We start from the raw sequence: 25102 nt of genomic DNA, 5'->3' as shown, positions 1-25102 counted from the left end.
GGCCACTGGGATTGTCCAGATTTCTCCAAATAGGGCCTCAGTTATCCTGCCCCCGTTCCTTTGCTCACCCTGTGCTTCCCATCGACCCTCTGCTTCCCCTACCCACACCCGCTCTGAAGAGCCTGGCGCCTCCCACTCCATCACCTCTGCTGAGCACCCCCTTGCAATTTTCTCCCTTGTACTCCCAGCACACTTTGTCTCTTCTGTTATGTAACTTATCATTTTCTTCCTTGTATCAGAAATATTTGGGAGGCACCCCACTCTCCCCTAACTAGGCCATAAGCTTTCAGGGTCAGGAAGGTGCCTTCCTTGTGTTTTTTAGCCCTAATGGCTTCCACAGAGCAATATGCATGGGGAAACCAAAAACACCTTAGAAAAGTGACTTCTTGATCTGATACCGAGGCTTGGAGGAAAAGGAAGAGAAGACAGGCCACTGAAGAGGAGGTGGGTACAGGCCCAGACCCCTCCACTCCCCAACTGGCCTCAGGCAAGCCAGAAATGTGGATGCATCACAGCCTTCAGAAAAGGGAGTCTTTCATTTATTTCCCAAGGTTTTTGTTTTTTGTTTTTTGTTTCCTTATTTTGCTTCCATGAGATAGTGGCAGAAAGAATTCTGAGAAGACAGGACTGTTCTCGCAGGTGTCTCCCACAATTTTCTAGGAAAGTGGGCAGAGTCTGGCAGTCTGGCTCCAGAGCACAGTGCTGAGAGCCAAGCCCAGTCCCACAGACACCTTGGCTGGGCCCCATCAGGGCTGCAGCCCTGGCCTGGTGCCGAACAGCGCCTCCCACCCATGGTGGTGGACATTGTCAGGAACGGACAGTCCCTCTCAGTGCACCTGCTCCTCTGAGGTGATCAAAACAGGTCAGAGAGGTGGAGGGCTCAAGGCCCAGCTGGAGGGCTTCCAGACAGGTTCCTGTGACTTCACGCCCCTGGGCCTCAGGTACCTCGTGTGTAAAATGGGAAGAGAAGTGCCTGCTTCATGGCTTGGAAGGAAGGAAATGAAGTGCATGAAGTGCCTGGACATACTGGCTGCTCCGTAATACAGGGCAGGACATACTGTTAGTTCCCTGTCACCTCCCTCTCTCCCACTTTGCTCTACTTCAAAAAGGGCTTTTGATCAAAGAAGTCATAATGCTGGGAAATCTGGAAAACAGACATGCAGATTTAGCAGAAACTAACCATGAGTGAAGGCAAAACAGAAAGGAGTTTCCAACTCTTCTTCATTCCTTTCATAATTTATTCAGAGTTTAGCAGTCAGGGAAGCATCTGGGTGCCTCTGGTGATTGGGAGGCCAGAGGGGCAGGACCCCTGTCTAATAAACTAAACTTCTGCCTACAATGGGAGCCATTGTCCCCGGCTCCCATAATGAATCAGGGTGCTGGGCTCCATGCTGGCCCGCCCTCACCGCCCCCTCTCCCTCTACCGACACTCACCGAGGGGTCCAGGTGCTCACGGCTGGTGACGGCAGAGGTCATGGCAACTGGGAGTCTTCTCCTTTCAGCCTCCTCTCAGGATGAAAAAGAGGTGAAGCTGCTCCAGCAGAGGAAGATTGACTTCTCAACATCTGCCAAGATACTGAAAGACAGCAAGACAGGGAGCCTGGGCTGGCTCTGGGGAGAGGGCTGCCCCCAAGCCCTGCCTGCTGGCCTGCAGCAGACCCCTCCCCAGCCCTTGCCACTCACTGCAGGGAACCAAGGTGCAACGAGTGTTTGCAGAGAAGTTAATAATCCCTCATGGCATCCAGGAAACAAATCAGGGTTCGGCCCACCAGGGTGTGGCTTGAGAGCTCTTCCTGGAAACCAAGATCGAGGGATCAGGGGATGAGGTGAGTGAGGCTGAGCACACAGGCTTTTCAGTTTTCTAAGGCTTAGAATTTCTTAGTGGCTGGTTGAGCCAGAATGGAAAGCATTGCAGAAATAGCCCATCCAGCTCCTGAGATGCATGAATGGTCATTCATGAGAGAAAAGGTATTACCCTTGACCTGGGAGCAGCTACTATGGCTCATTGGTGGAGTAAAGGCCTCAGGTGAGGATCTAAGAAAAAAAAGCTTCTAAAGCTTGGGTGCTTGTCTCCCTCAGACCCAGAAACATCTAATAACCCACCTGTTTGAGAGAGCAGTCCAGGAAGTCATAGTCCCTTATTTTGCGTAAGGCCCACCTCAAAAGCTCTTGATATATTCCATGAAGTCCAGAGCAAGCAAAGTACCAGCTACTCATGATGATGGCATGTTCTGGAATGGGTGGCACTGGGACATGAGTTTTGAGAAATACTTGGCAGGACGCACATAGCTGTCGTGGGAGTTGGTCCAAGCGGAAGACCTGAAGAACCCAGCAATGGGATGTTTCACAAGGGGGTGAGCAGACCTGATTGAGGCTGGGACAGAAAGGCCAAGGTTAGAAGAGAGCCGAAGTCCATTACACATCCGACTGTCAGTGTGTCCTTAACTATGTACACTGTGCTATACTTTTTTGTTATCTTATTAAAACAAACTATCATTCACATCCTTATTTTACCAATTAAGAAATTCACATGTTGATGGATGAGGCTATCTGCCCAGGGTTCACACACACACAGGAGCTGAGACTCAAACCCAGTCTTGTTCCCCAGCTTGAGGGGGCAAGGAGATGCCACGTGGAGACATGCAAACCTTCTGGGCCTGAAGATGCAAAGGGCGAGGGAGGATGAGGCCCAGAGAGCAGGCATTGTGGGTCCTCCAGAAACGGTGCCCGGAGGCCCCAAGTTCATCTCAGAAGTGAGAGTGAGGCTGGTTGGCATCACGAGGGCATGGACACTCGTGTCTGTTGGGTTCCCCTGAATGCATTAATTGTGCAGCTAGCTGGGCTGGGCAAGTTATGAGGTGAGGACAAAGGAACATTCACCTGGGTTTCACAGCACAAGTTTCATTGCTACTGGAAGTCCTGGCTGGTATGGGTCAGAGGGAGGGGCGAGGGGCAGAGCTGGGCTCACACTGGGCATCTCTTTTCCCTGTCACCTTTTGAGGTAACATGGAAGAGGGGACTTCTCAAAGATCCCACCCTCCCCACACTGAAGGTCCTGCCTTTCCTGGCTTTGCATCTCACTGATGGCTGAGGCATGCATACAACTAACCTGCCCTGTAGCGTGAGGTAATATGGTGCAGGGTTAGCTACACAACTGAAGTAGAGCAGAAAGATGGACTCGCATTACCCACTTTGTTTGGCTGCCTGTACAGTGTGTTTCAGAACATTCCTTGTTCTTCAGCAAGTCCTCACCCTCTGTCTCACACAGCTCCCTATACTAGTCCTTTCTACAATCATTCTGTGGCCTGTGGTCACTGCTGCTGTCTGTGGTGTCCCACTTCCAACTTCACTGTGGTGCATCCACTCATCACTGGTCCGGCCTGGCTTCTGCCATCTCTTACCCTAAAGCTTCTGTGGTATCCCACAACTCTCCCACAGCCTGAGCTACCCCAGTGGGGGCCTCACCCTCCCTCCCCAGCTGGAATCATCTTGCCATCCTATGAACACACCAGCTTGTGGTTTGCAATACATGCCCAACACATCTGCATGTGATTATTTATAATCCTGGTGTTGTGAGTTACAAAAATCTAGTTCTAGTAATTATCTCAAGCAATGGGAGGAATTTGCTCTAAGAATATGAAGTCGCGGAAGAATTAATATTGTCAAAACAGCCATCCTGCCCAAAGCAATTTACAGATTTAATGCAATCCCTATCAAAATACCTACAGCAGTTTTCAATGAACCAGAACAAGTAGTTCTCAAAGTGGTATGGAATCACAAAAGATCCTGAATAGCCAAAACAATCCTGAGAAAGAAGAAAGCTGGGAGGATTATGCTCCTTGACTTCAAGCTCTATTGCAAAGCCACAGTAACCAAGACAAGTTGGTACTGGCACAAGAACAGACCCACAGACCAGTGGAGCAGAATAGGGAGTCCAGATATAAACTCACACACATATGGCCAATTAATATATGATAAAGGAGTCATGGATATACACTAGGGAAATGACAGCCTCTTCAACAGCTGGTGTTGGCAAAACTGGACGGCTACATGCAAGGGAATGAAACTGGATTACTGTCTAACTCCATATACAAAAGCAAACTCGAAATGGACAAAAGCCCTGAATGTAAGTCATGAAACCATAAAACTCTTAGAAGAAAACATAGGCAAAAATCTCTTGAATATAAACATGAGCAGTTTTTTCCTGAGCACATCTCCCCGGGCAAGGGAAACAAAAGCAAAAATGAACAAGTGGGACTATATCAAGCTGAAAGCTTCTGTACAGCAAAGGACACCATCAGCAGAACAAAAAGGCATCCTACAGTATGGGAGAATATATTCATAAAAAAGGCAAAACAACAACAAAAAATCTTATTCCAAACATTCCAGTAACTTTTCTTGTGTATGTACTTAGCTGTACTGTAAGTAGTTGGTTTGTGTGAGATGGTTAAGAAGGCCAACAATAAAAGGTTTCTTTTTTTTTCCCTTTTTTTGTCAATGAGGTTGCCATTTTTTTTTTTTGGCATTTTTGATGTATATGTGAAACAATGTTGTCCAACAATCACCCGGAATTTTGCTGAGTTGTTCTAACATTCAAAAAAAACAAAGAAAGAAAGAAAAAAGAGCATTAAAAATAACTGAAACATTGATCCTAATGCTAATGACCTCAACATACTTTGACACAACAGAATTAACTGTTTAAAATACAGCAAAAAGCAATCCAAGAGAATATTGGGGAAACAATTTAAAGGCCACTTGTCTGTCAGAGGCTTCATTCAAATGAATACCTAATGTCATATACTCTTGATCTGAGAGGTCAAGAGATCAACATCAGCTTTCTGTATCTTTCTCGAGCCCTGCCTTGTTTCACCAGAAACCAGAATTGTAGAATTTTAGGTTTGGATTTGCAAAATTATTTACTTCATATTCTGATATGTACAGCTGGGGAAAGCTGTCTCAAGTTAAGGTGAGCTCTCGATCTAGGACTGCAAGGTTTAAATAATTCCCATACTCAAGCTTACCTGAATCTCAGTTGCTAAGACAGCTATTGGCAAACTCTGACTCATAGGCTGAATCTGGCCCGCTGCATGTTTGCATAGCGTTACCAGCGCACCTCCGCACCCATTTGTTTACACCTTTCCTACAGCTGCTTGTGAGTTACAGCGGTAGAGCTGAATCATGCCAGGCCCACAAAACCGAAAACACTTGACTGCCTGGCCCTTTACGGGAAAAGTTCTCTGATTGCTGCTCTAGCATACCAGTCCAAACAGTATGTTTAAAAAAGAAACCCAAAATACTCAATTTAAAAAGTCTTCAGTGTATAATTCCAGTTACACCATGTATGTATGATTTAAATAAATGAATTTAAACAAGGTATAACTAAGCACTTTGTTTAAATCGGTATTTTCTCCTCTTCAATTGATACCAGTCTTTGTTTTTCACTTCCAGAGCTCAACATACTACTCGGACTTCTTTGAGTTCAGTCTTCCCAGATCGCAGGCATATTCCCTGGCTGCTTATCAGGAACAGTCATAACAGGCAATTTGCTGTTTATAATCTTTTCTCTTTTGTGTAACTAAATGCTTCTGTTAACCCTTCAGCTTGTCTCCATCTCTCCATGTCCAACCCCTTCTACTGGACAAGCAGGTCCCAGTGAAGAATGTCCAGGTGGGGTCCCAAAGCCAGAGCTGGACACCTGGGTGGGGTGGCTGACCTGGGGGCTGCCAACTGTGGAACCAGAATCTAAAAGCAGCTTATGGAGAATAAGGTTGAAAACCACCACTTTAGTATAATCAGGCAGATTCCAAAGTTAGAAAACAGGTGCCAAGATTTAACTGTTGCTCTAAGCCATCCCTTCTCAGCAGGGACAGCTCCTGCAGCCAGCTTTGGTGTCTTTATAATTCCAGCTCCTCCTTACAGAGCACTCCGCTGCCCCAGACCCAATCACTGCAGCTCAGACGGGAGGGCAGGGCTACAGCAGGCTGGATGGGCAGAGGCCAGTACAAGTCAGAGGGATGCTCGTGCAGAGACGCCTGTGGTATGAGAGGTGCTGGTTGCACAGACCCCATCACCTTGAAGCTGTCTGATGGAATGCCCCTTCTGACCTCTCACCCGAACACCAGTCGGCAGCCTTCTTGTGTCATCTCGTGACCCACATACCCAGAGGACAATATTCCAGAGCCCTTCTTGGCAACCCATGACATCCTGCCACCAGAGGATCTGGGAAACCAGGGGAGGCCTGACAGGTGTGCTTGAGAGGCAAGATCAGCTGCCATTGTCAGCCAGCTGGCCCTCAGAGACCCTGAGGAGGGTCTCACCCGCGGAGCCAGGCTCAGTTCCTGTGGGAAGAGCCCAGTGCCCTCTTCTTTGTGGGGACACAGAGATGCATTAGGAAGACACTGCAAAAGAATAACGTTTTGGAAATAATAATAGTAGTGCTAGGTTCCTCAGGCAAAGAAAGAGATCACCATTTATAGAGGCAGGGAGCTCACCCTGCAGGCAGTTAGGGGGTCAAAAGTGAAAGGAAATGGAGAGAGCAAGGGCATTGGGGGGAGGGGCCTCCAATTGCTGGCTGTGCCCCATTTCCTGGGGGGAGAGGCCAGAGACCCCATAGAGGGACCATCTATATGACAGGTCCAGGTGGCAGGTTGACAGATGCCGCCTCAGGACTCCGAAGCAGCTTACTGATTCCTGAGCCAAAGAACCAGAGACTCAGAGGTGGTCAAAGTGGGTGATGGGCCTGAAAGGTCAAGGACCTTGTCAGTGGGCACATCCATCAACTGGACAACGTGGACCAGACAGACAATAGACAGCTCCGGGGACACCTGCTGGTACAGGAGACCCAGGGCCAGATAGGGCCTCCGGAAGCCTTGGCACTCCCCAGGTGTTCCTGAATTTAGCCGCAAACTCCTGGATCGGGGGAGGACTCTGGCTGGGAGTTTGAACATCCACCATCTCAGTAAAATGCAGGGTCACAATAAAATGAACATTTTTAACTTTTTGCCCACCTGCATTTTTTTATTGAAATTAATACCTGTTATGGACAACTTAAGGAGAAAAGAGGACTGAGCCTCTGCATCAACAGAAAATTTCTCCAGCAGTAGCAGCTGTGGCTGTGTGAGTCACGGATGAAGCAGAATTAGTGTTTGTCCTCCCTCATGGCACCTCCATCACATGCCCAAGTGGAGCCAGTTATCACGGAGGGCGCCCCCAGTTGGCCCCTCGCTGCACCGTCCCCAGTGCTTTCCTCCCACTGGTGGTGTCCTGGCACTGGGCTCCATTCACAGTCCTCTGCTCCCCAGGGCTCGGCTACAGCAGAGGGGGTGGGAGCTCAGGGCTGAGGACCCTCCAAGCCCTTGCACATCTGCCCCACTCTAGTGTGAGCACCGGCTCCCCTTTGTGAACCAGCTGCAGCTGGAAGATGTGGGAGCCCAGGGCTGGAGACCTTGTAAGATCTGAATGTTTGTGTCCTCCTAAATTTATATGTATCCTAAGGCCCAATGTGATGGCATTTGGAGGTGGGGCTTTTAGGAGGCGATTAAGTCAAAAGGGTGGAGCTCTCATATGTGGAATGAACGCTCTCATAAAAGAAACTCAGGGAGCACTCTCACCCCTTCTGCCGCATGAGGACACTACGAGAAGACAGCTGTCTATGAATCAGGAAGCGTGTCCTCACCAGACACTGAATCTGCCGACGCCTTGATCTTGGGCTTTTCAGCCTCCAGAACTGTAAGAAATAAATGTTTGTTGTTAACTCTACCCAGACTGTGGCATAAAACAGCCCAAACAGACTAAGGCAATCTGGCATGTGTGGAATTCCCTTGTGATTGGCTTTATAGGAGAAGAGTGGTTTTTGCCTCTGGCCCTTTCTTCACTCAATTCCTCTTAATAGGAATTTGACCTAAATACTTCTTGCATGCAGTATCCATCCTCTCTTGGATCCCTTCTAAGGGAGCTGATTAGCAATGGAACTTGGGCTTCATATTAAAGATGCTTCTCCTGAAAGCAGAATAGAGAGCCCAGAAATAAACCCACACCTATATGGTCAATTATTATATGACAAAGGAAGCAAGAATATACAATGGGAAGACAGTCTTTTCAATAAATGGTGCTGGGAAAACTGGACAGCCGTATGCAAGAGAATCACATTGGACCACAGTCTTACATCAACCACAAAAATAAACTTGAAATGTATTAAAGGCCCAAATATAACAACTGAAACTATAAAACTCCTAGAAGAAAACATAGGCAATAAACTCTGAAACATCAGCGCTAGTGATTTTTTTCTGGATATGTCTCCCCAGGCAAGGGAAACAAAAGCAGAAATAAACAAGTGAGACTACATCAAACTAAAAAGCTTCTTCACAGTAAAGGAAACCATCAAAACAATGATAAGGCAACCTACTGGATAGGAGAAGATATTTGCAAATTCTGTATCCAACAAAGGGCTAATATACAAAATATATAAAGAACACATACAACTAAGCACCCAAAAAAAGGCAAATAAGCAGTTTAAAAAATGATCAGAGGATATGAATAGACATTTTTCAGAAGAAGACACACAGATGGCCAACAGACACATGAAAAGATACTCAATATCCCTAATCACCAGGGAAATGCAAATCAAAGCCACAACAAGGTATCATCTTATACCAGTTAGAATAGCTAATATCAACAAGAAAAGAAATAACATTGTTGGTAAAGATGTGGAGAAAGGGGACCCTTGTACACTATTGGCAGGAATGTAGATTAGTATAGCCACTATGGGGAGCAGAATGGAGGTTTCTCAATAAACTAAAAATAGAAATACCATATGACCCAGTAATTCCACTTTTGGGAATTTACCCAAAGAAAATGAAATCACTAATTCCAAAAGATATATACACTCCTATGTTTATTGCAGCATTAGTTATAATAGCCAAGATATGGAAGCAACCTAAGTGTCCACTGATAGATGAATGGAGAAAGGTGTGGTACATATATAGAATGGAATATTACTTAGCCATAAAAAAGAATGAAATCTTGCCATTTGTGACAATGGATGGACCTAGAAGATACTCTGAGTGAAATCAGTCAGAGAAAGACAAATACTATATGATTTCACTTACACGCAAAGTCTAAAAAACAAAATGAACATATAAAACAGAAGTAGACTCAAAAACACTGTGAACAGACTGGTGGTTGCCATAGGGGAGGGGGCTGAAGGATGGGAAAAATAGGTGAAGGGGATAAAGAGGTACAAACATCCAATTATAAAGTAAATTAGTCATGGGGATGGAAGTACACCCTGGGAAATACAGTCAATTAAACTGTAACATCTTTGTATGTTGATAGATGGTAACTACATACTTATTATGGTAAGCATTTAGTAATGCATGCAATTGTCAAATCACTGTGTTGTACACCTGAAACCAATATAATATTGTATATCAACCATACGTTAATTAAAAATAAATAAAATGTAGATAGCAGGATCCCATTAAAAAAAAAAGATGCTTCTCCTGAGAAGAACATAATGTGGCCATGATGGGTAGTTTCTGCCCAGCTCTGACCAAGACCCAGGTATCCTCAGTCCTCTGCTGAATGCCAGCCTGGCAAGATATTTAAAGGCTGACTTTTAAGCCCATTAATATAAACATTCCTTCCCCTTTTTTGCCTCTACCTTCTTGCCCAGAAATATACTTTCTGGGCAGTAGAATTTTAGATTATGAAAGCTAGAAGAAGCTAAGGTCCAGAGAGGGAGGGAATGTACTTGGTGCAAGCTCCTAATCTCAGTGAGTGACACCAACATCCGCTAAACACCTAGGCCACAGTGTCTTGGTCCACCATGTGCAATTCTTACCAAGTTCTGCCAAATTCATCTCCTAAATATATCCCATGTGTGTCTAATTCTCTCTAATGGCAGCAAATATTTTCACTTCATCTAAACCAGCTTCATTGCTCCTCTTTCCACTGCATCAGCCTCCTTATGATTTTATGCACAGCAGTCTGGATAAACTCTTAGAACAGAGACCCAGTCATGTCATTCCCCTTGCTTTTATTTCTAGTACTGAGTTTATTTCACATGCATATTTTTGTCTCCTCACCACTTCCATTTGTCTGACCACCACTAACACTATGCCCATCATAACATTCCATATATACTTAAAACCGAGCAAAGTGTGGAACTCCATCTTTAAAAACTAAACAGCATTTTGGACAACACAATCTTGGCAATGGAACTTGGACAATATTTATTAGACATGGTAGGGAAAGTCCTCACTCTGCATTATAACAAGGAGAGCCAGGTATCAACTGTTACAGAAATGAAATAAGATTTTTTTTGAATTAACAAACCATTTAAACTATTTTCTTAAAAATGTTTCCTCCACTGCCAGAGATCTTGACTAGTCTCCTGGCTAGTTATCTGGGAGTAATTCTATTCAAAACTGACAAACTGGCTTCTACTTTGAGGAAAGACCCACCTTTTTCTATACTTGTTTGCATTTTTGCTTTAATGTCTTCTTCAGAACTAGGTATTTTCAGTGTTTTAGGAGTTTTTTCCTGTTTTTTTCTTTTTAAGGATTCTTGACCTTTTGATCTTGGTATTGATCTTTTTTGTGTCTTTTCCATTCTGGTTTGATGTTTGTGAATTTTTGGCTGGAGTATCTCATAAAGATTTCTTTACCGAAACTTTTTCTTCAGCTTCCTTATCATCAAAATCATCACCTTTATCATCATCAGCAGCAGCAGAGCAAGTCTTACTTTTTGTCAGTAGAACCTTGCTACCACTTCCAGGGGCTTTCCAGGTGTAATTAGGGGTTTCACATCCTCCTCCTCTTCTTCTGCATGTCATTCCCCTTTTAAAACTTCCTGACTTGTGCTGAGAAAACAGTAAAACGAATTCTTAGCATGGCCTCTGATGTCCTTCAAGATTTGGCTCCTCTGAGCCCCATTGCTCACCACCCCCTATCACAGAACCCAGCATACACAGAGGTACTCCATCCGTGCCTGTTCTGGACTGGACCTATAATCCAAGCTTATTCAGCATGTCTCAGTCGCTAACTTGTGACTCTGAACTCTTGGGCCAGGTGTCCATCCAGAAAGAGGTGGACTTCAGCGCCTCCCCTTCTGCTGCCCAAGGTTCCGGCTACAAAACAGGAGGCCAGTCCTGGTTTCCTCTGCCTGAGCCCAGGACTGACAACACGAGGCTGACCACTCACTGGGCAGACCTCCCTAGGCAGGAGATGCTGCTGTCATTACCACAAGGGGAGGTACAGGGCTGGCTTTTCTCTGAAGCTTTAGGAATCTCATCTCCACTGCAGAGGGTAACACAGCTCCTCAGAGAGAAGCATAGATTAACCCAGGTCTTTTGTACCTGGTGGTCAAGCACACTTCTGAGACAGTCTGGTATAAGTGACTTCACTACTAGGTCACCCCTCACTGGCCACGGGTTCTTTGGTGGGTGCTGTGCTTGGGTGTTTGGAGATCAAGGGTGAGGGGAAAATGATGAATTTGAAATGGTGGAGCAGGACACGTGGAAATCAAAAGGCACATAATACTAGGTTCAGCTGTAGGTGTTTTTTGTAGTCATGTTAAATTTGGGGTTTAAATCATACACTGTGTAAGTGGAAGTGCAGGCTTAAAAGTCTTGGGAACTAGAAGTGATTGTCTTGGCATAAAATGATCAAGTCACAGGCAAAAGCATGGGAATAAGCCAGGACCCAGGCAGGACAACCCTTGGTGATCAGAGCCTCCTGACTGAGCTCTAGCTCAGCCCTCATCTTCCCTCAGAAGTGGCAGCCACCATCCTTCCGAAGGTATCCCGCCCCTGGTGAAGCCCTGGCCCCATTATCTCCTGAACCCCAAGCCAGCTGCTTTAATGCAACAGAGCACCCTGCTCCTGAACACTGAAAGATGACTGGCCTGGCATCAGAACTGTCACTAGGCCTCAATAATGAGCTTAAAATGTGTTCCCAGGCCAATGACCACTCTAGGAACCCAGATAAGGCACTCAACAATTAAAGAAGAAAAGTGATAACTTGAATCCGACAAGCATGGTTTTTGGAGGGAACTAAGAGAAACGTCCAGTGGGGAGGCTGCACGTTTGGTCGGATCTCGCCTGTCCGGGAGGGCTTTATAAAGGGGTAGGCTAGAGAGACCAGGAGGGGCCTGTGAAGGTCAGAACTAGGAGGCAGTGGTGCTGAAGGCTTGGGAGGCAAACACCTGCTCTCCCCCGGGTCACCCTGTGCGGCTCACAGCACAATTCAAAGGATGGTTCTTTGGGGTGAAACCACATCACGGTCCTAGGGGATGGCACTTTTATGGGTTTTACATTTTAGGACACACTTTCCTCCAGGGTTGTTTCCTGGCACAGAGGTAGGGGAGTTGCTCTGCTCACCTGCAGGCCTGGCCAAGGGAAGAGGAAAGAGAATGACATTCCAGCTTGGGGACAGTGGGAGCTGTCCGGTGACTTCCCTGAGATTGCCCAGGGTGCTCTGTGATAGAATCCCTCCTGGGGCTTTCCTCCCAGAAACACGTTTCCTGCAGTAATGGAGAGCTGTTCTTTTGGTATTAGTTCTCTTAATTCCAGCAAGGTCCTGAGTTGGTCTGAAGAACCTCAGTGCCCAGACCTCTGCCCTCCCGCTTTCTGCTCCGACATTGTCAAGACAGACTCAGGCACTCTCCGGGCTCTGGGCTTACCTCTGGTGCTGAGTGGGATGTCAGCTAACAGGGTTAGCGCTGACCTGTCCCCCGGGGAGCCCCAGAGGGTGAGCACACAGCACGCCTGTACATGGGAAGCAAGGGAGCCACCCCTCAGCCCTCTCCTGGATTCTTGGTCCCAGTAATTCCTGAGCCCTTCAAGGATGGCTTCCATGGAGCAGCAGACGCCCCTCTCCTTGGCGGTGCCATCATCCTGGCTGGCTCATCATCTTCACTGCGGGCTTCCTTCAGGAGTAGGTGCCGAGGAGCAGCTCTGCGGTGGTGGCTCCGTGTAAGGGCCCCAGACCTGAGGAGCTGCAAGCTCCAAAGGCTGGGCACACTGAGCACCCAGCAGCCAGCGCCACCCCTGTGGGCCCTAGCACTCCTCGGAACTGCTCATGCCCACCTCCCAGCTCAGATGTCTGCAGAGAATGTGCTAGAACTGCGACGGTCCTGGCGCAGGGAAGAGCTTCAAGCACAGCACTCCGTCAGAGAGCTTGCCTCCCTGTGATCTCACCCCTGAGGTCAAGCGGGGACGGCTGCATGGCAAGTAGCACTTGAAGACTAGAAGCCACACTGGGCTCCCAGCCAGCATCCTCTGGACTGGCCAGGTGATGTCTTCCCTGTTCCCCAGCAGGGGGAGGGAGGAGCCTCCTTTGCTTCACCCCTCGCCACCTCTCAGAGCCTTGCCTGAGGGAGAAGCAGGGCAGCAGGGACACCCAGTGGAGAAACACAGACCAGCTCTCTTCTCCCTCAAGGCAGGAACTGGCCTGCGCTCTGCTCTGCCTCAGTTCTGAACAGACCCCACCTTTCTGGGACTGGGCTGGAGTCCTGTTCGTGACGGTCCGGGGGAGGAAGGGCAAGCTGGACCGGAGGATGACACACAGGCCTGACACCTGCTGCCTCAGGGGCCTCACACAGTTGACACAGTTGCTACCCAAGCCCCTGAAGTATGTCCTTGACCTCATCCAAAGGTCTATTTCTCTTCCATCCTTCAATGAGAGGGCAAGGCGAGAAAGGATATTGTTCTCAATTACAAAGCCCTAACAATGCATATCAGAATCTAAAAGGGGACTTCAGCTTCCAGGCTGAGGTCGAGCATGTCTCCCTTCTTTGGATCCTTCTTTCAGCCAGCCGCCGCTCAACACATCATAGGGTGCCTGCCATCATTTAGTATGTTTTGAGCGTCATGCTAAATGATGAGTATATCAGAGTGAGCGAAAAACAGCCACACAGGTCCTGCCTGCCCTTGCGGAACTCATCATCCACTGAGGGAGCAGACATTAATTAAATGCTCATACAGAACAACATGAAATGTCAATTGTGATAGTCACCCTGGAGGAGGGGTGAATGACACCATGAGACTTGACTGCAGGAGGACTCGACAAGGAAGTCAGGAAGAGGACCTGAGAAAATCATGGCTGTGACTGGATACACTCTGTTGAGTTGAGAGTGTTTCAGACACAGGAAGCAGCTTGTCCAAAGGCCCTGGGTCACGAGAGAGGCTGGAACACTCGAGGAACTAAGGAAGACTGGAGTGAGAAGGGTTGGCAGGTGGAGGCAGAAGAGCAGACACACAAGGCCTTACTGGCCATGCTGAGCTTTATCTTTTCTCTGAAGAGCATTAGGAAGTCACTGGTATTTTAAATAGGGAGGTGATGTGAGCAGCTTTATCTTCCAGCTTTATGTTCTGGCTGCTGTGTAGGGAACAGACTGGAGAGGGGAAGAATGCACAGGGAGAGCCCACTCAGGAGGCTCTCCCGGGAGTCCTGGTGGTGAAGGTCAGAACAAAGTGACAGTGAAGATGGACAGAACTGGACGGAATTCAGAGATGTGAGGAGGTAAGATCAACAGAACTTGGTGGTGGATTGGGCATAGGGTGGGACGGAAGAAGGAAGTATTAGGGATGATGTGGATTTTACATATGATGATACACTTTCTCCCACAATTGATTCTTCTGGTCTTTTGATGTGATGATAGAAGGTGGGATTTTTATGGAATCAGGGAAAACGAGGGGAGCAGGTGCGGAGTGGAAGAGTACGTGCACAGTCGTGGTGAGTTCAAGGGGACTTTCAGACACCCAGGTGGAGATGTCAGGAGGCAGACACACCTCCCAGGAAAGGGTTGGAGGGGTCAATTATGAGATTCCACGTAAGTGGAACTGAAGTCATAGGCCTGGCTGAGAAGGCCCAGAGGAGGGGGTACAGAGTGAGGAGTGAGGCCTCCAGCACCGTAGTTTAGGAGGAGCCTCAGGGCACCTGCCCCGAGGGCGCATATTCCCACCCAGGACTGGCAGCTGGAAGGAGGGAAGAACTCGCCTCCCGCTGCCCAAGCTGAGTTCCAGCCCCTGTGGTCCCGCCTGATTTGAGAAGCGATGAATCAGATCCTTGTGAGCAGAGACAAAACGTGGTTCCCAGGAGAAGGGGGCTAATGCCGTGGGGACAGGACCATCTGGGGCCAGCTCTGCATCCTTGCATCCCTCCCTCTCAGTGGAGCAGGCCCTGCCTGGGGCTTCTTCCAGGCAGGGGTCACTGGGGCTGCAGGAGCTAGACCAGGTGGTCAGTGCCAGCAGGGCAGTCACACGGGGCCTAATCTGACTCTGGGGAGGGTGCGCACTGCAGAGGTGGGCACCTCTTCCCTCCGCTCCAGCTCTGCCCCTCTTGCTCTCGGCAGGCAGGGCCCTGATGCCCAGCTGGAGCTCTGCCTGTGTCCCAGGTGCCTCTCCCAGGGCGGTCACCTTCCCTCCGCCTGCAGGTCCTTCCCAGGGAGGCAGCCCCACACAGAAAGAGCCAACTTTTCAGGCTGGCCTCGGGGAGGCACTGGGGACACGGACACGGATGACCTGGCAACATGGGCCACTGTCCTGCCCTACTCTGCACCCTTTATCTCATCTTTCACTGGTGACGCTCTCCAGACGGGCTGGGCCCTGACTGCAGCCCCAAAGGGCCCAGCCACCCACGGCGGCTGCAGGGAGGGTCACTTGGAGGCCCAGGTGCCAATTTGGAATTGTCACTTCAGGCTGGGGAGCAACGAGATGAGAGTGTGTAGGTGGCACAGACACTGGTTCAGGAGCAGTTTATCGCCCCACATTTTTGCCAGCCTGCCAGCCCTCCAGCCCAGCTGCTCCTTGTCCAAAGCCAACGCCCTCACAGGTGGCCCTGACACCCATCAGGCCCCCACCGCGCTGGGCTCGGCTCCCTGGAGCTGCCTCTGGCCTCCCACTCCTGCCCTGCCCCACGGCCTTGCTGGTCCCTCCTCTGCAGCCAGGCTCCTGGAGCGCACCTGGGCCCTGAGCAGGTGCCGCCAGCCACAGGCCCCACCTTACCAGTCCCTGAAAATGTTCTTCCTCCCAGTTCATGCCCAGCAGCAGGTTACCTGGACTTCACTTGCCATGATCACAGTGAGACAGTGTGAACTGACCTGGCAGCCACAGCCAGTCAACGCCTTCAGGGTGACGGCAGGCGCACGGCAGGAGTGTCTGGCTGGAAGATGGGGGCATAGCAGCCTAGTCTGCCCTTACTGGCATTTATCATCTGCAAAGAGAGGAAAGAAGAAGTGGTGAAGGGACCAGAGGAAGTGCCTGCCGCGTAGGCCAGTGAAGACGAGGAGAGGAGGCCCACCGTCTCCTGGGGGGAGAGGCAGCATTTGTGTCTGAAGAGTAAGACCCCAGGGAGAAACTCCAGCCACAGAGCATGGCCCCACCCGCTTGCATCCAGGAGCACCCACATTGGCTTCCTCAGCTGCTGGTGTACCTCATCCAGCCTACAGGCAGGCCAGCCACCCAGGGAGCCTGCGCCAGGAGGCCCTATCGGCAGCCCCATCACTTGTGGCCATCTGCTCCCCCAGCGAAGGGACCTGCCTCTGCTGCTAGGAAGACACACTCCCCAAAAGCCACCTGCCCCAGGGCTCCCCTGGGAGAGCTGGAGGAGCCGGGAGAAGCAGCAGGGCACCCACCACCCGGGGCTCCAGCCGTGGCCCTCTGAGCAGTGTCCTCGGGCATGCCACCCTCCACGGGAGGCATCCCCTCCAGGGTCTGCGGTGGGCATGGCATGGCAGGAGACAGGAACTGCCACTTGCAGCCATCTGTCCTGTCTTCTCCATCCTCCATGTGGCCCAGTTCACACCTTTTCTAGCATGTGCTGGGAGGTACAAACCACAAGCCGGGATGCAGACTACAGTCTCCATGCCTATCAGCGGCCTTCACTCTCATCAGAGAGGTCTTTCCAACCCACCGTATCCTGTTTCTTTTATTTTTTTTTTGTAGATAATTATTTTTTATTGAAGGGTAGTTGACACACAGTATTACATTAGTTTCAGGTGTACAACACATTGATTCAACATTTATATACATAATAATTCTAGGTACCACCTATCACCATACCAAGTTGTTACAATATTTTGACTATATTCCTTATGCTATACATTACATCCCAGTTACTTATTTATTTTACAATTGAAAGTCTGTACTTTTTTTTTTTTTGTGAGGGCATTTCTCCTACTTATTGATCAAATGGTTGTTAACAACAATAAAATTCTGTATAGGGGAGTCAATGCTTAATGCACAATCATTAATCCACCCCAAGCCTAATTTTCGTAAGTCTCCAATCTTCTGAAGCATAATGAACAAGTTCTTACATGGAGAACAAATTCTTACATAGTGAATAAGTTACATGGTGAACAGTACAAGGGCAGTCATCACAGAAACTTTCGGTTTTGAACATGCATTATGAACTATAAACAATCAGTCCAAATATGAATATTCATTTGATTTTTATACTTGATTTATATGTGGATACCATATTTCTCTCTTTATTATTATTATTTTTAATAAAATGCTGAAGTGGTAGGTAGATGCAAGATAAAGGTAGAAAACATAGTTTAGTGTTGTAAGAGAGCAAATGCAGATGATCAGGTGTGTGCCTGTAGACTATGTGCTAATCCAAGCTAGACAAGGGCAATAAAACATCCGTGGATGCAGCAGATTTCTCTCAGAACAGGGGGGGAGAGGTTCTAAGCCTCACCTCTGTTGCTCCCCAATTTCTCACCTGATGGCCCACCTGCGACTGTGCCTGTTTTAGGTTGTTCCTCCCTTGAGGAATCTCACCCATCTCTGGCTAACCAGTCACCTTCCGGGCCATACAGGGAAATGTAAAGTTGGTAAGTGAGAGAGAAGCCTTATTGTTTGAAAAGGTTAGTTTTTTACTTCTTTGCATATTTATGCCCTGTGGCTTCTATGCCCAGCATTTGTCTTGAGGTATCTTTACCACTTGGAAGAATTATGATACACGGTAAATTCGATATGAGGCACAAATTCTATTTAAGGGTTGTAATTAGGAAGGAAGAAGAAAAGCTATAGAAGTAGCAGGTGGAGGAAACATGGGAAGATTGATTATTTCTTTGACATATCTTCTTGTAGAGTAACATAAGCATGTATAGGTTTTAAACTACTAATTAAATTGCACACACACATTAACATAATAGGAGTACAGTTACATAACCAAAGCATACCTATAATTACCAGCCATCTCCAGTGAAACCAAGAAAACCAGTTAGGCACCTTAGGCATTTGTGAAAACTTATCTATGATATGGTGGATATTGTCCAACTGAACTTGAACAGTCTGAGAGAAATCAGACAAATTAAAGCAGCCCATTCTTGGGGACTGTTCACATCCCGTATGTTCTTTTAACAGTAAATAGTCTGTAGTTGTAAGATTTTGGAGCGCTACAATTTGCACTTCTCCTAATTCTTGGTTGAGTTCCAACAGTATGGATCCAGTCAAATTTGTTGTTTTACTGTATGCACATGCCAGCTTAGATATCTCCTTCTTCATTCCCATGGCAAGTCCAGGAACAAGTGGGATGAGTGCATCTACACCTGTAGCAGCGTGTGTATATCTGTTGGGGTTTTTTGATGATCATCTTCTGGCATGAGTCTTCCAGAGAGTGCTGATGTTGGAAGTTCTTTTTCATATCGTATCTTAGTTCATTTTCGGGGTAGACAACTTAGGCTTTGATCCTCTGTATAACCAGGTCCCCTCTATAAACCCCTTTACAGTCACTGTCCATCAGCATAGCAAAATGTTGTAGAATTACTACTTGTCTTCTCTGTGTTGAACAGCCCTCCCCTTTCTCCCACACCCCCTATGCATGCTAATCTTAATACCCTCCTTCTTCTTTCCCCCCCTTATCCCTCCCTACCCACCCATCCTCCCCAGTCCCTTTCCCTTTGGTACCTGTTAGTCCATTCTTGAATTCTGTGATTCTGCTGCTGTTTTGCTCCTTCAGTTTTTCCTTTGTTCTTATACTCCACAGATGAGTGAAATCATTTGGTATTTCTCTTTCTCTGCTTGGCTTACTTCACTGAGCATAATACCCTCCAGCTCCATCCATGTTGCTGCAAATGGTAGGATTTGACCTTTTCTTATGGCTGGGTAGTATTCCATTGTGTATATGTACCACATCTTCTTTATCCATTCATCTATCGATGGACATTTAGGTTGCTTCCAATTCTTGGCTATTGTAAATAGTGCTGCGATAAACATAGGGGTGCATCTGTCTTTCTCAAACTTGATTGCTGCGTTCTTAGGGTAAATTCCTAGGAGTGGAATTCCTGGGTCAAATGGTAAGTCTGTTTTGAGCATTTTGATGTACCTCCATACTGCTTTCCACAATGGTTGAACTAATTTACATTCCCACCAGCAGTGTAGGAGGGTTCCCCTTTCTCCACGGCCTCGCCAACATTTGTTGCTGTTTGTCTTTTGGATGGCAGCCATCCTTACTGGTGTGAGGTGATACCTCATTGTAGTTTTAATTTGCATTTCTCTGATAATTAGCGATGTGGAGCATCTTTTCATGTGTCTGCTGGCCATCTGTATTTCTTTTTTAGAGAACTGTCTGTTCAGTTCCTCTGCCCATTTTTTAATTGGGTTATTTGTTTTTGTTGAGGCATCTGAGCTCTTTATATATTCTGGACGTCAAGCCTTTATCGGATCTGTCATTTTCAAATATATTCTCCCATACTGTAGGGTTCCTTTTTGTTCTATTGATGGTGTCTTTTGCTGTACAGAAGCTTTTCAGCTTAATATAGTCCCACTTGTTCATTTTTGCTGTTGTTTTCCTTGCCCAGAGAGATATGTTCAAGAAGAGGTCACTTATGTTTATGTCTAAGAGGTTTTTGCCTATGTTTTTTTCCAAGAGTTTAATGGTTTCATGACTTACATTCAGGTCTTTGATCCATTTTGAGTTTACTTTTGTATATGGGGTTAGACAATGGTCCAGTTTCATTCTCCTACATGTAGCTGTCCAGTTTTGCCAGCACCATCTGTTGAAGAGACTGTCATTTCACCATTGTATGTCCATGGCTCCTTTATCAAATATTAATTGACCATATATGTCTGGGTTAATGTCTGGATTCTCTAGTCTGTTCCATTGGTCTGTGGCTCTGTTCTTGTGCCAGTACCAAATTGTCTTGATTACTATGGCTTTATAGTAGAGCTTGAAGTTGGGGAGTGATATCCCCCCTACTTTATTCTTCTTTCTCAGGATTGCTTTGGCTATTCAGGGTCTTTGGTGTTTCCATATGAATTTTTGAACTATTTGTTCCAGTTCACTGAAGAAGGTTGCTGGTAGTTTCATAGGGATTGCATCAAATCTGTATATTGCTTTGGGCAGGATGGCCATTTTGACGGTATTAATTCTTCCTAGCCACAAGCATGGGATGAGTTTCCACCTGTTAGTGTCCCCTTTAATTTCTCTTAAGAGTGACTTGTAGTTTTCAGAGTATAAGTCTTTCACTCTTTTGGCTAGGTTTATTCCTAGGTATTTTATTCTTTTTGATGCAATTGTGAATGGAGTTGTTTTCCTGATTTCTCTTTCTGTTGGTTCATTGTTAGCGTATAGGAAAGCCACAGATTTCTGTGTGTTGATTCTGTATCCTGCAACTTTGCTGTATTCTGATATCAATTCTAGTAGTTTTGGGGTAGAGTCTTTAGGGTTTTTTATGTATAGTATCATGTCATCTGCAAATAGTGACAGTTTAACTTCTTCTTTACCAATCTGGATTCCTTGTATTTCTTTGTTTTGTCTAATTGCTGTGGCTAGGACCTCCAGTACTATGTTAAATAGCAGTGGGGAGAGTGGGCATCCCTGTCTAGTTCCTGATCTCAGAGGAAAAGCTTTCGGCTTCTCGCTGTTCAATATAATGTTGGTTTTATCAGAGATGGCCTTTATTATGTTGAGGTACTTGCCCTCTATTCCCATTTTGCTGAGAGTTTTATAATGAATGGATGTTGAACTTTGTCAAATGCTTTTTCAGCATCTATGGAGATGATCATGTGGTTTTTGTCTTTCTTTTTGTTGATGTGGTGGATGATGTTGATGGACTTTTGAATGGTGTGCCATCCTTGCATCCCTGGGATGAATCCCACTTGGTCATGGTGTACGATCCTTTTGATGTATTTTTTAATTCGTTTTGCTAATATTTTGTTGAGTATTTTTGCATCTACATTCATCAGGGATATTGGTCTGTAGTTTTCTTTTTTGGTGGGGTCTTTGCCTGGTTTTGGTATTAGGGTGATGTTAGCTTCATAGAATGAGTTTGGGAGTATCCCCTCCTCTTCTATTTTTTGGAAAACTTTAAGGAGAATGAGTATTATGTCTTCCCTGTATGTCTGATAAAATTCCGAGGTGAATCCATCTGGCCCGGGGGTTTTGTTCTTTGGTAGTTTTTTGATTACTACTTCAATTTCGTTGCTGGTAATTGGTCTGTTTAGATTTTCTGTTTCTTTCTGGGTCAGTCTTGGAAGGTTGTATTTTTCTAGGAAGTTCTCCATTTCTCCTAGGTTTCCCAGCTTGTTAGCATATAGGTTTTCATAGTACTCACTAATAATTCTTTGTATTTCTGTGGGGTCTGTCTTGATTTTTCCTTTCTCGTTTCTGATACTGTTGATTTGTGTTGACTCTCTTTTCCTCTTAATAAGTCTGGCTAGAAGCTTATCTATTTTGTTTATTTTCTCGAAGAACCAGCTCTTGGTTTCATTGATTTTTGCTATTGTTTTATTCTTCTCAATTTTATTTATTTCTTCTCTGATCTTTATTATGTCCCTCCTTCTGCTGACCTTAGGCCTCATTTGTTCTTCTTTTTCCAATTTCGGTAATTGTGACATTAGACTATTCATTTGGGATTGTTCTTCCTTTTTTATATATGCCTGGATTGCTATATACTTTCCTCTTAAGACTGCTTTTGCTGTGTCCCACAGTAGTTGGGGCTTAGTGTTGTTGTTGTCATTTGTTTCCATATATTGCTGGATCTCCATTTTGATTTGGTCATTGATCCATTGATTATTTAGGAGCATGTTGTTAAGCCTCCATGTGTTTGTGAGCCTTTTTGCTTTCTTTGTACAGTTTATTTCTAGTTTTATGCCTTTGTGGTCTGAAAAGTTGGTTGGTAGGATTTCAATCTTTTGGAATTTACTGAGGCTCTTTTTGTGGCCTAGTATGTGGTCTATTCTGGAGAATGTTCCATGTGCACTTGAAAAGAATGTGTATCCTGTTGCTTTTGGATGTAGAGTTCTGTAGATGTCTATTAGGTCCATCTGTTCTAGTGTGTTGTTCAGTGCCTCTGTGTCCTTACTTATTTTCTGTCTGGTGGATCTGTCCTTTGGAGTGAGTGGTGTGTTGAAGTCTCCTAGAATGAATGCATATTTCCTCCTTTAGTTCTGTTAGTATTTGTTTCAGGTATGCTGGTGCTCCTGTATTGGGTGCATATATATTTATAATGGTTATATCCTCTTGTTGGACTGAGCCCTTTATCATTATGTAATGTCCTTCTTTATCTTTTGTTATTTTCTTTATTTTGAAGTCTGTTTTGTCTGATACCAGAATTGCAACACCTGCTTTCTTCTCTCTGTGGTTTGCATGAAATATCTTTTTCCATCCCTTGACTTTAAGTCTGTGAATGTCTTTGGGTTTGAGGTGAGTCTCTTGAAAGCAGCATATGGATGGATCTTGCTTTTTCATCCATTCTATTACTCTGTGTCTTTTGATTGGTGCATTCAGTCCATTTACATTTAGGGTGATTATTGAGAGGTATGAACTTATTGCCATTGCAGGCTTTAAGTTTGTGGTTACCAAAGGTTCAGGGTTAGCTTCTTTACTATCTTACTGTCTAACTTAACTCGCTTGTTGAGCTATTATAAACACGTTCTGATGATTCTTTATTTCTCTCCCTTCTTATTCCTCCTCCTCCCTTCTTCATATGTTGGGTGTTTTGTTCTGTGCTCTTTTTAGGAGTGCTCCCATCTAGAGCAGTCCCTGTAGGATGCCCTGTAGAGGTGGTTTGTGGGAGGCAAATTCCCTCAACTTTTGCTTGTCTGGGAATTGTTTAATCCCTCCTTCATATTTAAATGATTTTCGTGCTGGATACAGTAGTCTTGGTTCGAGGCCCTTCTGTTTCATTGCATTAAGTATATCATGCCATTCTCTTCTGGCCTGTAGGGTTTCTGTTGAGAAGTCTGATGATAGCCTGATGGGTTTTCCTTTGTAGGTAACCTTTGTTTTCTCTCTGGCTGCCTTTAATACTTTGTCCTTGTCTTTGATCTTTGCCATTTTAATTATTATGTGTCTTGGTGTTGCCCTCCTTGGATCCCTTGTCATGGGAGTTCTGTGTACCTCTGTGGTCTGAGAGGCCATTTCTTCACCTAGTTTGGGGAAGTTTTCAGCAATTATTTCTTCAAAGACACTTTCTATCCCTTTTTCTCTCTCTTCTTCTTCTGGTACCCCTATAATGCAGATATTGTTCCGGTTCGATTGGTCATTCAGCTCTCTTAGAATTCTTTCATTCCTGGAGATCCTTTTATCTCTCTCTGCATCAGCTTCTCTGCGTTCCTGTTCTCTGTTTTCTAGTCCATTAATGGTCTCTTGCATCTCGTTCATTCTGTTTTGAAGTCCTTCCAGAGCTTGTTTTATTTCTGTATTCTCCTTCCTTAGTTCTTGCATATTTCTCTGCAAGTCCATCAGCATGGTTATGACTTTTATTTTGAATTCTTTTTCAGGAAGACTGGTTAAATCTATCTCCCCAGGTTCCTTCTCAGGGGAAGATGTAGCAGATGCCGAAGCTGTCTGGGTTAGTCTTGTCTGGATCATATTTTTTTTCCTTTTCTTGTTGACAGGTGCTATTGACTGTCAGCTGGGAGGGCCAAACTTTTCACTTGCTACTGGCCTTTCTTTACTGGGACAACTGCGACCCCTAGTGGCTTGTGTTGGGTAATTGCGTGTAGACTGGGTCTTTGTGTCTTGCCCAGCCGATATGGAGGAATTTCCCTTTCTGTAGGCGTGATCTGCCTTAGGCTGTTTCTCTGCTTTCGCAGCGCCTGGAGGGGTAATGGAGGGGGGGGGGGGCTGTTTGGCTGTTTACCTCCATGAGGGGTCTCAGAGCTGTTGCCCAGGGGGTTAGTGCACCCAGTTTTCCCTGTAATTTCCAGCCACTGGGCAGTGACCTGTGTTGTATCCATCCAGCTGTTATGTCCCTGTCCCTTTAAGACTTTCAAAAAGCACTCACTTTTCTTTGTCACCGGGGCATCAGCTTCAGTACCCGCTCAGAGGTCTTGCTGCCCTATTTCCCTAGTTTCCAGCCCTCCACGCATGCACTATGTCTGCGCTCTTGTGCGGGTGGCTGGGCCTGGGTGTTTAGCAGTCCTGGGCTCCCTCTCCCTCCCATCAGGAGCTGGGGTGAGGTGTGCTCGGATCCTGCCGGGCCAGGGGTTGTATCTTACCCCCTTCACCAGGCACTGGGCTCTCGCACGTGTGGATGTAGTCTGGCTGTTTTCCTGTGCCTTCTGGTCTCTCTTTTAGGATTAGTTGTATTTGTTGTATTTTCAAAAATATATATGTTTTTGGGAGGAGATTCCCACTGTCCTACTCACACCGCCATGTTGGCTCCCGCCAGTCAGTATCCTGTTTCTTAAGGGAACTCAATTTAAGGAAGAGGACATCATAAGAAGGCTGAGTGTGCTGCCAGCATTGATGAGGAACTGGATGACTCTCTGAAAGAAGACAGGCTGCCTGCCATTGAACAGGAGCAACTGGGGACAGCGTGGCTCTGAGGACCACCCACCCATAACATTTGCAGGGCCTGGGGCACAAGTTCAAATGGAGGCCCACATACCAAGGGTCTACTTATTGAAAAGTTATCAAATCAAGCTAACAAACTGTGATATAAATATGTTCTATCCCTCTACCCTGACAAGTGCACCTTCATAACAACCTAGTCACCCGTTTGCAGTTAGAGTTCTCTGGCTCTTACGATTGTGTGTTCAAATGCAGTTCCAATGTGGTGCTCACAGCTGACCCCTGGCCTCCCTCGCCCCTGGCTCTGTCCCACACCTGGGGTCAAGCAAGTGGATGCTCAGTCTGCACACGCA

General features: G+C 46.3%; 1 protein-coding gene and 1 pseudogene across 10 annotated transcripts in view; both read right to left on the bottom strand.

Moving 5' to 3' along the window:
* LOC108408587 (solute carrier family 23 member 1-like) overlaps positions 1-2352 on the bottom strand; it is a 38933-nt gene extending 36581 nt beyond the window's left edge. For 4 of the 10 annotated variants that reach the window (XM_037019607.2, XM_037019608.2, XM_037019609.2 and 1 more), the window contains exons 1-3: positions 2104-2352; positions 1684-1793; positions 1435-1576 (exon numbers count right to left, since the gene is read on the bottom strand). In XM_037019607.2, the coding sequence (XP_036875502.2) occupies positions 1435-1476 (42 nt within the window). In that variant the 5' untranslated portion in view covers positions 1477-1576; positions 1684-1793; positions 2104-2352. The other 6 variants (XM_073238413.1, XM_017678720.3, XM_073238412.1 and 3 more) reach the window with 6 other exon arrangements.
* A 7936-nt stretch (positions 2353-10288) lies between these two features.
* LOC118972592 (nucleophosmin pseudogene) lies at positions 10289-16180 on the bottom strand (annotated as a pseudogene).
* Positions 16181-25102: the final 8922 nt, after the last annotated feature.

The sequence above is a fragment of the Manis javanica genome, chromosome 6 (assembly GCF_040802235.1).
Source record: "Manis javanica isolate MJ-LG chromosome 6, MJ_LKY, whole genome shotgun sequence".
In the NCBI taxonomy this organism is placed as follows: Eukaryota; Metazoa; Chordata; class Mammalia; order Pholidota; family Manidae; genus Manis; species Manis javanica.
This window is presented reverse-complemented; position numbering and strand designations above follow the sequence as displayed.